The following is an 11436-nucleotide window of genomic DNA, read 5'->3' on the forward strand; positions in this document are numbered from 1 at the left end:
GACTGCTGAAATGTAACAGGCTGTTCTTATCTGTAGGTTTACGGTAGAGAGTAGTGCTGATCTGACCCCCGTCCAGTTTTATCAGTAAGTCCAGGAATGGTATCTCACACTCAGAGATAGAGCTTGTAAATTTAAGAAATAAATGGTTTAAGAGTATTAATCCATTGGCAAAAGTCTTCGCACCTAGTCTGATCTCCCTTCCACAGGATCAAAATGTCGTTGATGAATCTCTTCCAAAGGAGCACACTCGCCTGAAAGGGGTTTTTGGAATCAAGGATGTCCCTTTCCTCGAACGCTGCCATGTAAAGATATCCCAGGCTCGGCGCGAAGGTGCTCCCCATGGATGTGCCCTGTGTCTGGTGATACAATTGTTTGTTGTATTCAAAAAAGTTTTCAGTAAGGGCCAAATTCGCGCACTCAAGGATGAAAGTTACTGGGATAGAGGAAGCCCATTCGATCCTGCCCAACGCCTCCTCAATTACGTCCAGGGTAGCCCTCTGTGGAATATTAGTATAGAGGGCCTCAACATCCAGGGTTACTAGTAGGTTCACCTCCTCTGGATGTTGGACCCCCTCGTGTAGACGCAAGACGTCTGAAGTATCTTTGACAAAGGAGGGAGTGGCTCTGACCAAAGGATTGAAGAAAGTAGTCAAAGAACTTGGACAGAGAATCGAGCCTAAACCCTGAGACTATAGGTCTCCCAGGCACCGGTGAGACTCCTTTATGCACCTTTGACAGAGTGTAGAAGTAAGGGACTTTTGGGTTTGTAGCTATCAGGAAGGTTGCCTCCTTCTTGGAGATCCACCCCTCTGTTTCAGCTGTAAAGACCATGGTTGCGATGGTGGCATTAAGTCGGGATGTGGGGTCCTCTCTTATCGGGGTGTAATATCTCCGGTCTTTCAGTTGACGGAGACATTCTGTGTCATAGTCAGTAGTGGACATAATGACCGTGGCACCGCCTTTGTCTGCCTGCTTGATAGTTATGGAAGGGTCATCCGCAAAAACAACAGTTGATGGACAGAATGCAGAACAATGTCATACATTCACCCCAGTACAGAGATCTGGGCCTAAATCCATCGTTTTTTTGCTCACCATGCCATTCCAGTTTGAACCCAGCCATATGCAAATCAGTCTTGATCCTGTGCCTCATGGGAACAGTCCAGCCCAAACTGCCGAGCAAGGTTCTCCCTGGACTGGAAACAAGCATCCTAGGACCGGTTTCAGGGTTTCACCCCTCTTCAGCCAGGATAGCTTGATTCTAGTGGCATGGAGAGCACGGGACTCATGTCTGAGCATACCCGTCCCACTCGGCGTGACAGATGCAAAAACAACAGTTGATGGACAGAATGCAGAACAATGTCATACATTCACTCCAGTACAGAGATCTGGGCCTAAATCCATCGTTTTTTTGCTCACCATGCCATTCCAGTTTGTACCCAGCCATATGCAAATCAGTCTTGACCCTGTGCCTCATGGGAACAGTCCAGCCCGAACTGCCAAGCCAGGTCCTCCCTGAACTGGAAACAAGCATCCTAGGACCGGTTTCGGGGTTTCGGCCCTCATCAGCCATGATAGCTTGACTCAAGTGGCATGGAGATCACCGGACCCACGTCTGGGCATACCCGTCCCACTCGGGGTGACAGATGCAAAAACAACAGTTGATGGACAGAATGCAGAACAATGTAATACATTCACCCCAGTACAGAGATCTGGGCCTAAATCCATCGTTTTTTTGCTCACCATCCCCCTCAATTACTGAAAACCAAGACTTCTAGAAACGATTCTCACCCTCTCTTTCCTCCTTTCATTTATTTGTTCCCCTGTGAAATGGATCCAAAAAAGAAAAAGACTTTTGCTGGAAATGTCCTCTTTTTCTGACATTTTTCTTTTCCTAAGTGCAGCCTCGGGAATTAAAGGTTCAAAATATGGAAAAGAAATAAATAACTAAATAATGCAAGACAGAGTGGTCAGATTTGTTTCATTCACACCCAAACACTTCAGAGTCGCTTTACAGAGTTTGCAAGTGAAGCTACTTTTTTTTCCTGTCTTTTTTTTTAACATCATTGTTTTCCCCTGGTGGGGAAATGCTCCAATCCTGGAGGTACTGCAATGCCTGATTAATGGGTGGATTGAAAAACAAAATGTGTAACACAGCTGTGTGTTCAGGGATGTGGTCGTTTTAAACCATACTGCTTATGTTTTGTAAGGATATAAGCAATGGAATTCTGGGCCTTGTGGTCATGCCCTTAACTTTTCATTGATTTCTGATTAATAAGTGTAAAAGCGTTAAGGTAACCATGTTCCTGCTTACATTTCACATGCTTTACTTAATCTTGCATTCCCTATGAATGTTTGCTTTTTCCAAGATGTTGTTACTTTTTTTTTTTAGGCATCATATTTAACCTTGTCTAGTGCGTAATTGGAATTGAGTCGCATCCAAGAGTTTATAGCGCAGCACAATTGGGTTGTAGCCGAAGGCAGTGCGAGTTTCTCAGTGGGGCAGTGTGGTGTTAAGTGGGTGAGAGGATGTAGCACTATGGTCAAAGCTGCCGAATTCGGAACTGGGGAACCAGGTTCAGCCTTCATGACCAGTCTCCCAGGCCACATTCCTGAGGGAGCACATTCCCATGCTAGACCTCAGAAGGCCCCGCAAGACCTTAGAAGCCCTGGTGTCTTAGCACCAGCAGGTGAACCCTAGCGGTGGCAAGTGTCCACCACAATCCATGCTGAAGTTCACCTACAGTCTTGCGGGCAGGCCTATGAAGCAGCACACCCTAGATCAACAGTAACTGTCACTGAGGTCACAGGACCCTAGAGCAGGGCCGCTCGAGGCCTGTGCAACTGGTGCGATCTCACCAGGTCCTGACTTTGGGTGGGGGCGTTGTGTTTGCAAGTATATTATGGGTTTAAAAGAACTTGCTGCCTCCTTCCTGGCCTCCAGCAATTTTCGGCAACACTAAAAATGTCATGATAACTGTTGATTAATGTTCTTCCTAGAGAAAGATCAGAGTTTTTTCTAGTGGAAGTTTTGACTCATGGAAAAGTCTTGCAGAGGGTTTATGTGCCTGCTGCAAAAAATATGTACCATGTAGATCACAAAGTGCACATAATATAAATAGGTCACTGCTTTAGTCAGAGAGATCCTTTTGTTACTTGCAGTTTACAAGTTAAAATCCTAGCATAGAACAGTGAGCTAATAAACTATACTGCCTACTAGTATGGTTGTCACGTGACTCCTATACCTTGTATTCCTTTGTCTTCTGTAACATTTCCTGTACAGGCATTACACATGTATAATTGATTGTATCCGTGTAATGTGTGTGATGTAAAGTGCTCTGACACCCTCTACTGGTATGAGTGGCGCTGTAAATCAAATTAAATGCATCTGAGAGCCAGTGTGGTTATGTAGACTTGATGGGCACTGTTAAAGGGTGGTAGTGAGGGAATCTGTGATGGAGGTGGTCATGCGCCAAGAAACATTGTTGCACAGGGCACCACCAGCGCTAAAGCTGGCCCTGCCCTTGAGGCCAGTCCGCCTCACCCATTGGTACCTTCATTGGCCTTGTTTCAGCAGTAGTAGTGCAACTCACCAGGGATTGGCAATGCAGGATATGCACGCACACCAAACTAAGTTCGCAAACTTCTCAGTCTCTTTACTTCATGCACAAACACATTTAACATGTGCTGCATGCTTTGGGGCTACTGGAAGTAGGCAGAAAAGGAGGACAAAATGATGCCGCAGTGCTGACTAAATTATGCAGCAAAAAAAAAGGCTACAGAGTAATGCAGTATATTTTCTGAAACTTTATTATTTTGAAATTGTTACACATGCTAACAGTCTCTGGAAAGATGTTTCCTTATTATTGCTAGTGTAACATACAAATGCAGCAGTGAGAAAGGTGATCAGTCAACATTTACAAAGGTCTGTCCACTTCTCAGCAACACAAGTCATATTTTGGATAACCTTTGAACCATTTGAGCTGCAAACAATTAATTAGTTAAAATTGTTGGATTATGCAGCAGATGTTGTATTATGTGGCAAATATAACAGAGACATAATTATATAGAAAACATTTGCAAACTAGGATATTTTGCCATTGATGGTTGAACTGCTTGTGTGGAAAAAGGGAAGAGAAGTGCTGATGACAGAAACTCCATGGCTTGGAGACAAATGGCTTGTATTTCCACTTTTAGGCGTATTTGGGACATTCTGTGATTGGAAACATATCCCACTTTGTGAATGTATTTAATGTAAAGAACTCATATTAAACCTTCAATAAACGCATATTCCTTGGTTGAATTAAATAATATAATAGCTGTAACTGGTCAGTGAAATGCCAAACAAATACTAAAAATTGGGATGTTTTGCGCATTCTGGCCGCACCTCTGACTCCACCCACTGATACAATCCTCGGGTTAATCCCACCCTCTGATTCTCCACCCACAGTTCCTCTACTGTTTTCCCCCCATTTCAACCTCTGGTCCTCATATCATCTCCAATTTTTTTAAATAAGCAACATTCCGAGATCACTGGCCCATGTGCTCCAAATATTGGACTTTCTCCTTTAAGCAAATTTACTGGGCTTCCTCGGATCTATCTTGCTTCATTGCCTGACTGCTTTAAGAAAATGTAATCATTGGACGGATACATTTGATCAGAACCTTAGCATGTCTCGAAAGTCACTGCCCTCCTTTCTCTTATTTTGCCACCTATCTATCTTCTCGAAAAAGGCCACAGAGTTTTTCCAAGCATGCCAAAATCGTGGAGAGGCTTGAGTCCATAATTTGCAAATTTCTCTTCCCGCAATCAAAATTAAATAGAATGTTAAATTTCTTTGCTTCATGTTTAAGAGAAGGCCCCCCTTCATCTTGTTGCATTATCCCAAACATGATTATGACGCTGCTTACCTCCATGGTGATAACCAATGAGAGGGAGATTGTCTTACCCATGGCAAGACAGAACTCTTCTAACTTTGCACAGGTGGCGACCATATGCATGTCATCCGACTTGTTACTTCCACACCGTTTACATTTAGAATCGCCATTTCACCTTATTTTCTCCAGCCTTTTCATAGTCCAGTATACTCTATAAAGAGTAAAGAAATGGTTCTTCCTTAATGCAGCAGGCTTAACTATCGAGTAAAGCGTAGATAAAGATACTTGCCATAATTCTTCCAGTTTGACGTCAGGCAGGTATCCATCCCATACAGAAAATGGAGCTCTTATCTTGTCATTTGCCGATCTTGGAGGTCCATTTTTATTTGACTTGGTTCCATTCCTGTCCAGTCTTGGCTCTTCAGCCATGAATTCACTTGATAGATTTTGAACCTAGAGATTTTACCTTCAGTCCTATCACTCCAGTATTCCCAGGTTAAGTACTGCCCCTCGTCTAACAGCTGCCCCATCTGTTTATCTCACATTGTTTAAAGGGGTCCGAAAGAATATCCAGCAAGCACTCCTGAGAACCTGTGGAGTCCCATATGGGAGACTGCTTACTGTAGTATGCACTACCCAGAAGTGATCTGACCTCAAACCAAGTTTTTGATCAGTGGGGAAACGACATTGCATTGTCTCTCATTAATGGCACCTTGTTTCATGTTTGGCCAGCAGCAGCATCTCTTCTACAAACTGTGGTACCTCAGAAACACAAAGACACTTCACACATAGTAGCATATTTTGTATTTGACCAAATGAACCTCTTGCATGCGCTGGCGATATTTACTTCCACAATACCCATTTACGATCCAAGTAAGAGCACCTAGAGCCTCTTGATGGCTCCTCAAACAGTTTTCTGATCTTACAGGCAGGCTCCTCTCCTAAAATATGATTAGAAAATCAGCTTGAGTAGTTCTGTGGAAATCCTCCATCCAGTGCTCTTCACAAAGTTACCCTCTCATGCTGAGGTCTCAAAATCAAAAGCTTCTGGAAACAGCTCATGATTCTTTTACACTGGAAGGAGCAAGATGGCCACCACTTGGAGTGGTGGGTAGACCAAGGCGGCTGTTGTGAGCAAGTTTCAGGTAAATGTAGTCCTAGTCACCTCAATTGTTTACTGATGATTTGGTTTGATTCAGCAGAATGTATAATGAAACACAACAAGCGTGATCTCCCTTGGGAGTGTATCATGCCACAAAATCTCTACTAAGCTAATTAATGACAGCACCATACTTCTCTGGTCACCGTGGTAAAGAGGAGCTGCAGGCAGTAAAGAAGCTGGATTGCAAATGGTGGCGCTGGCAGCCCTCACGTATTTGGGTCATGGATGGGCAGTGGCCCCACATAACTCAGACCTCTTGATCAGGGATAAGCTACATGTTCCATACACACCAAACATACAGTCACATAACGCATGCTAATGTAGCAGCGAGGGGTCCCAGACTTACCAAGAGTATTGCTAGAAGCTTTTGTTGTGGTAGAGGTGAGAAGACCCGCACTCTTACCGATCAATTAGCTGCTGCCAATCGTCAGCCTCCCCAAACCATATTATGAGGTTGGTAGTCTCCCAACTCTTAGGAATGGCACACTTTAGGAGCATTGCCTATCCATCAGAGTACAGCAGTGTGCTGGTGGAACAATCAGCGGGCCCGAACAAGGTGTTCTGAAACCCTCTGAGAAGCCCTGCAGCAAGACATTTAATGTAGTGTAGGAGGTGAATTGAGGCAAATCTAAGTAAAATTGTTGGCTTGAATAAGATGAAATTAGATTAGAAATGGTTTTAACATTTATTACGTGCTGTTCTTTCGCTAACACAAAGTGTTTTGATTAGTCCTGAAACTAAAGTCAATGAAGCCGCTTTAACACTGGTTGCATTTCGGCATGAATTTTGAAGATGAGAATGAGTCTCTCAGTTTTATTTTGTACTGGCCACAGTTTCCTTGCTGCGATCATGGAGAAAGGATGTGTGGGTTTTTTCTCTGTAGACAATCTGTATGGAAACAAAGCGGGTACGAAGCCCAGCCTGATGGTACTTACAGTTGTGATGTTTCTAGCAAGGGGTGTTGATGGCATCAGGGATTACCATTAATAATATTGGTAATCACAACATGAAGACCTGCTGTGTGTAGATAGAGGTTTCATTGATATTGATTGGACAGTGGACGGTGATATTCAAAGTGTATGGGAAGAATACAGCCATGAATTCTGTCCCTACCATTCTAAAGCCCATCTCTTTTTGCTTTCATCCTGGACTGCATGTCGCTCAGTCTAGTCTGGACATGGTCATTAAGACAGTACTGCCTAGGGCGTGAACCTCCTTGTCCTCGCTTCAAGCATACAGCCGGCTGGGTGTCATCAGCAGACCTTCTACAACGGCATCTGGAATGTTGGCTTACCTGACGTAGCGGTCCCATGTTGTAGATATTGCAATGGAGTTTTAAGATGGTCTTCTCAGTTTAGCCTTGGTACTGAGGACCACAAGGGATACATCTTCTCTTGCTGGGGGGGTGTCAGTCACTAAGAACATTAGTCAGACCCTTGCATCTCTGCACTGACCTGGCGTAGAGGCATCCTGTGAATCTGATATGGACGTCAGCCGGCATGTCAACTCGCAGTAATCCCTGCTGGCTGTCTCACATCCTATATACTTCATCCATTTTAAGATCATTTCCATTGCATGCCCAACAACAAGCATGTGCCACCACTGTCTGTAGGTAGAAACCTTATTCCTCAAAAAGTCTACATTTGTATTGCCCTGGCCATTGTTTCAGTCCAACGTTAAAATCTACTGTGATCACATTTTTTCTTCTGGCTATCTATCCGTCTGCAAGACAAACTCATAATATGGAGAATCATTTTTTGTAGGGAGAGCCTGAGGGTAGGACAGGCTGTTCAGATCCGGAATCATCCTTCTTGGGAGATGCTGGATAAGTACTTCTGTGCACTGTTATTATGGTCACTGATGCTTTGTCATTCGTGGTGGACCTCGCTGCTCTGTGCTCATCTCTCATGGTTGTTGATGCTGGTCTGTCCAGCGTTTTCTCAGTTCATGCAGCTGGCTTTCATACCCTACAATGTACTCACCTATACCAATGTTTTTCTATAGTTATTCATTCTGATCCAGCTCTGAAAGCTCTTGCGTGATCTGGGTCCTCTTTCGTGAAAAGATTAGAAAATAAGTAATAGAGGTTGAGTGACACTGGCGCTGCTGCTCTGGTAGGCCATGGGCAAGCGTGGTAGACCGCCGCGCAATCCTCTGTTTGGGGTTAGCTATTTGCATAGTGTGACTGCTATCACAACAGGCATTAATGATTTATTCACTTTTTTATTTTGTATAATGCTGAGTATTGAGTAAAACATCTGGCTGTAACTGCACAAAGCTTCTTAGTTTGCTGAGTTCGTTAGTTTCACTGTTCTTACTTTCAGGCAATAAAAAAGAGGAGGATCTTATTTTAATTACTTTTATCACTTTCTTCAGAGAAACCAAATCTACAAAGAAGCTGTCAGCTTGGTCAAAGACAAGAAAAGCCGTCTTCTCAAAAGCATCTATCGATGTCAGAGCTGATGCAGTGGAAACACCTCTCTGGCGCGCATCAGCGTTTCACAGAGCCGTACCTCGATGCAAGCAAAGAGCACATCTCTTTCATTTTCCAGAACACAACCAACCGTACAGCAGCGGCCGGCGTAAAAGACTGACTCTCCTGTTACAAGGATATGCTATTTATTTCTACAACAATAGCACAATTTCTATAAAATTTACAATTAAATGTTTGTGTTAAAATCAAATATACATGAAATTGCATGTACTGTTTTATAATAAAAGTTAACTTCACAACTATTGATAGGAAAATATTACATCTTTGTGTTATGTAAATGTGCGCTTAAGGATAATAGAGCTGTTAGTGGCCAGGGTAGGGCCTGCCGGACCCTGCCCCGCGACCCCTCGTGCCTCATCACCAAGGCTGGTGATAATTAGTATGCAAATATTCTACTATTTGATCTTCCTGTGGTCCAAATATGAGTCACAATGAGCAAAAAATAGAACACATGAAAAAATGGGTACAGCAATCTGCCCGCCATTTCTTTCAATTGCATTGTGCAAACCCTTGTAATGTGACAGTCTAGACTAGTAAACAGGGCTGGCTTTAGCGCTGGTGGTAATAACTATAACTTCTGCACTGTCATGCACTGTCTATGACCTCACATATTACATCACTCATAACATGTTAAATTAAGTAATTGATGACATCCTAAATGACAATTTCAACTTAAAGTTAGTTAACTAAACTATAACTGGGGAATTTCAGTATTTAGTTTGGTTTTGGATAACACTCTGTAGTTTGGAACAAATACACTACACACATTCCTGGGATGAGCAGAATGGTGTACAACCTTAGAACCATGTTTACAACCACTCTGTGAGCTAAACCATCTCTAAGTGGGTCACCCCTACATTCGGCATTATTCAACAATGTGCAATTCTTCAAAATGTTAAGTGAACTTCTAGAAATGAACTACCACACCTAATAAATGTACACTTTACATAGAATTTGTCTATAACACTGTATAGCAATTATACAACATGGGCACCTGCCAAGGCATCCACTGGTGGATAAAACAATTGTGAAGAGAAGGCTTTTCTCGCAGATGTTTTGCAATAGATTTTGTCTTTATGTAAAAACCCACTTAAAGCATGCCTCTACAATGCACAACAATTAAACCCAGCCGTTACCATGTTTAACATGGAGTACGTCTTGCCTCTAAAACTCTACTAGTAGGTAAACCGTGCACCCATATAACTTTCACGATGCACAGCCACACTGAGCTCCAGGCTTATGCGATTTCCATACTATGCACTAGACTGTTTACTACCAACTTTGTAAAAAATTATGTAAGGGTTTATTGTGTAATGTGAATAGCACTATCGTGGATGATGCCATCAATGATATCATCAGTGTTGTCATCAGTGATGTAATTCGAGATGTCATCAGTGATATTATCAGTGCCGTCATGTAAGATTTCATGAACGACGTTATATATGAGGTGATAAGCAGTGCATGACTGGTCACATATTCTAATTTATTCTCTAAACTTTAACTGGTGAATTTCGTGCTTTTTCTGTTTTTAAATGTCAGTTCTCATCTCATATTAACTCCTAACTATAATGTCAGTTTAGCCTTTGTTTTTTTTTTAGAGATATATGCACTTAGTAACACTCTCTTCGCCATGGTCCCAACAGTTTTAACAATGGTCTCTTCTGTGCCCGACCCTAAAATGATTTCTAGAGACTACCTCTGCAGTGATGAGCGATTTTGAATGCGGACCTTTGCTTTAGACACTTGATGTTGGAACCTGGGGGAGGAAAGATATATCTGTTTAATGTACCAGTTAGACAGCACAGCAAAAGCATAGTCATACATTTTAGAATACTGCATTATGCATGACTGGCCAGTGAGCAACCTTTTCTGGAGTTAAATACTTGGTTAAGTATTGTCAACTCTAATTGTTCTGAGCTATTTTAGGCAAATACATTCTTTGTTTGTCTGTATGTTGCATGGAAGAATGATTGCTGTATGTTTGGATGCAGAGTACAGGAACCACCAAACCTTTGCTGCTAAATGCTTTGAGTAACAAAGAAACAAATGCAAAAAGCATTTCCTAATGGTTACTTCTAATAGCAGATTCCTCATCCAGTGACTATTCACCCAGGCATTGGACTGAATCCATAAAATCAAAAGAAGTACTTATATATGCTTTTAGGTGGCATCATGCAGCTCTGCATCAACATGGTTTTGCTCAGGAAGTGACAAGTGGGGCCACATATAAGTGCCACCCAGGTGCGCTGTCATCAGTTTCTTAGTGCCTTAGTGTCAGTTGCACATCCGGAGCTCTACTCCTTTTGTCTTTGACAACATTTTTCACACAAATATCTTTTACCAGTGAGCAGTGAAAATATAGCACCTCCCAAAATGACAGGTTTTGCACCTTGTAGGCACTGTCACAAACAAATGTCTGTGACAGACCCACACAAGGTATGCCTGGGGTCAGAACACGACTGCACTGCCGTGAATGTGAAGGCCAAAAAGGACCGTGAGGCATAACTCTTCGTTGCTAAACACTAGAACCCTGCACCGTGACCGATTGAAGACCCGTTCCTGTTCCCAAAGTAGTTCTTGTGACAGATCCTTGTTGCAGTTAAAGTATTCGGGTAAGCTGAACAAGAGACATAAGAAACCCAATCTGCTTATTCCAGCCACTCGTGAACTCCAGAGAGGCTGCAAAGGCATCAGTGTGCCACTCTGTCTCGCTCCCAAGCTCCTGAAGAGTGGATTTCAAATTTGGTCCCAATGGAACCTGAATTTCTGGGTCCGTCCGTGATGTCAAAGCAAATTGAGGCCTTCAGGAAGACAGTGCTGTGTATATTTGGCATGCTTCTGGTTCCCTCTGGCATGCCTTCGGGCCCTAAGTATTCACAGAGGCCTCCAGTCAGGGTTCCGCTGA

General features: G+C 42.9%; 1 protein-coding gene across 2 annotated transcripts in view; it reads left to right on the top strand.

The window, feature by feature from the left end:
* RAD54B (RAD54 homolog B) overlaps positions 1 to 10206 on the top strand; it is a 495994-nt gene extending 485788 nt beyond the window's left edge. For both annotated transcript variants that reach the window (XM_085605260.1, XM_085605259.1), the window contains one exon: positions 8414 to 10206. In XM_085605260.1, coding sequence (XP_085461386.1) covers positions 8414 to 8631 — 218 coding nt within the window. In that variant the 3' untranslated portion in view covers positions 8632 to 10206. The remainder of the gene's footprint in view (positions 1 to 8413) is intronic.
* Positions 10207 to 11436: the final 1230 nt, after the last annotated feature.

Source organism: Triturus cristatus, chromosome 5_1, assembly GCF_964204655.1.
Source record: "Triturus cristatus chromosome 5_1, aTriCri1.1, whole genome shotgun sequence".
NCBI classification, from domain to species: domain Eukaryota; kingdom Metazoa; phylum Chordata; class Amphibia; order Caudata; family Salamandridae; genus Triturus; species Triturus cristatus.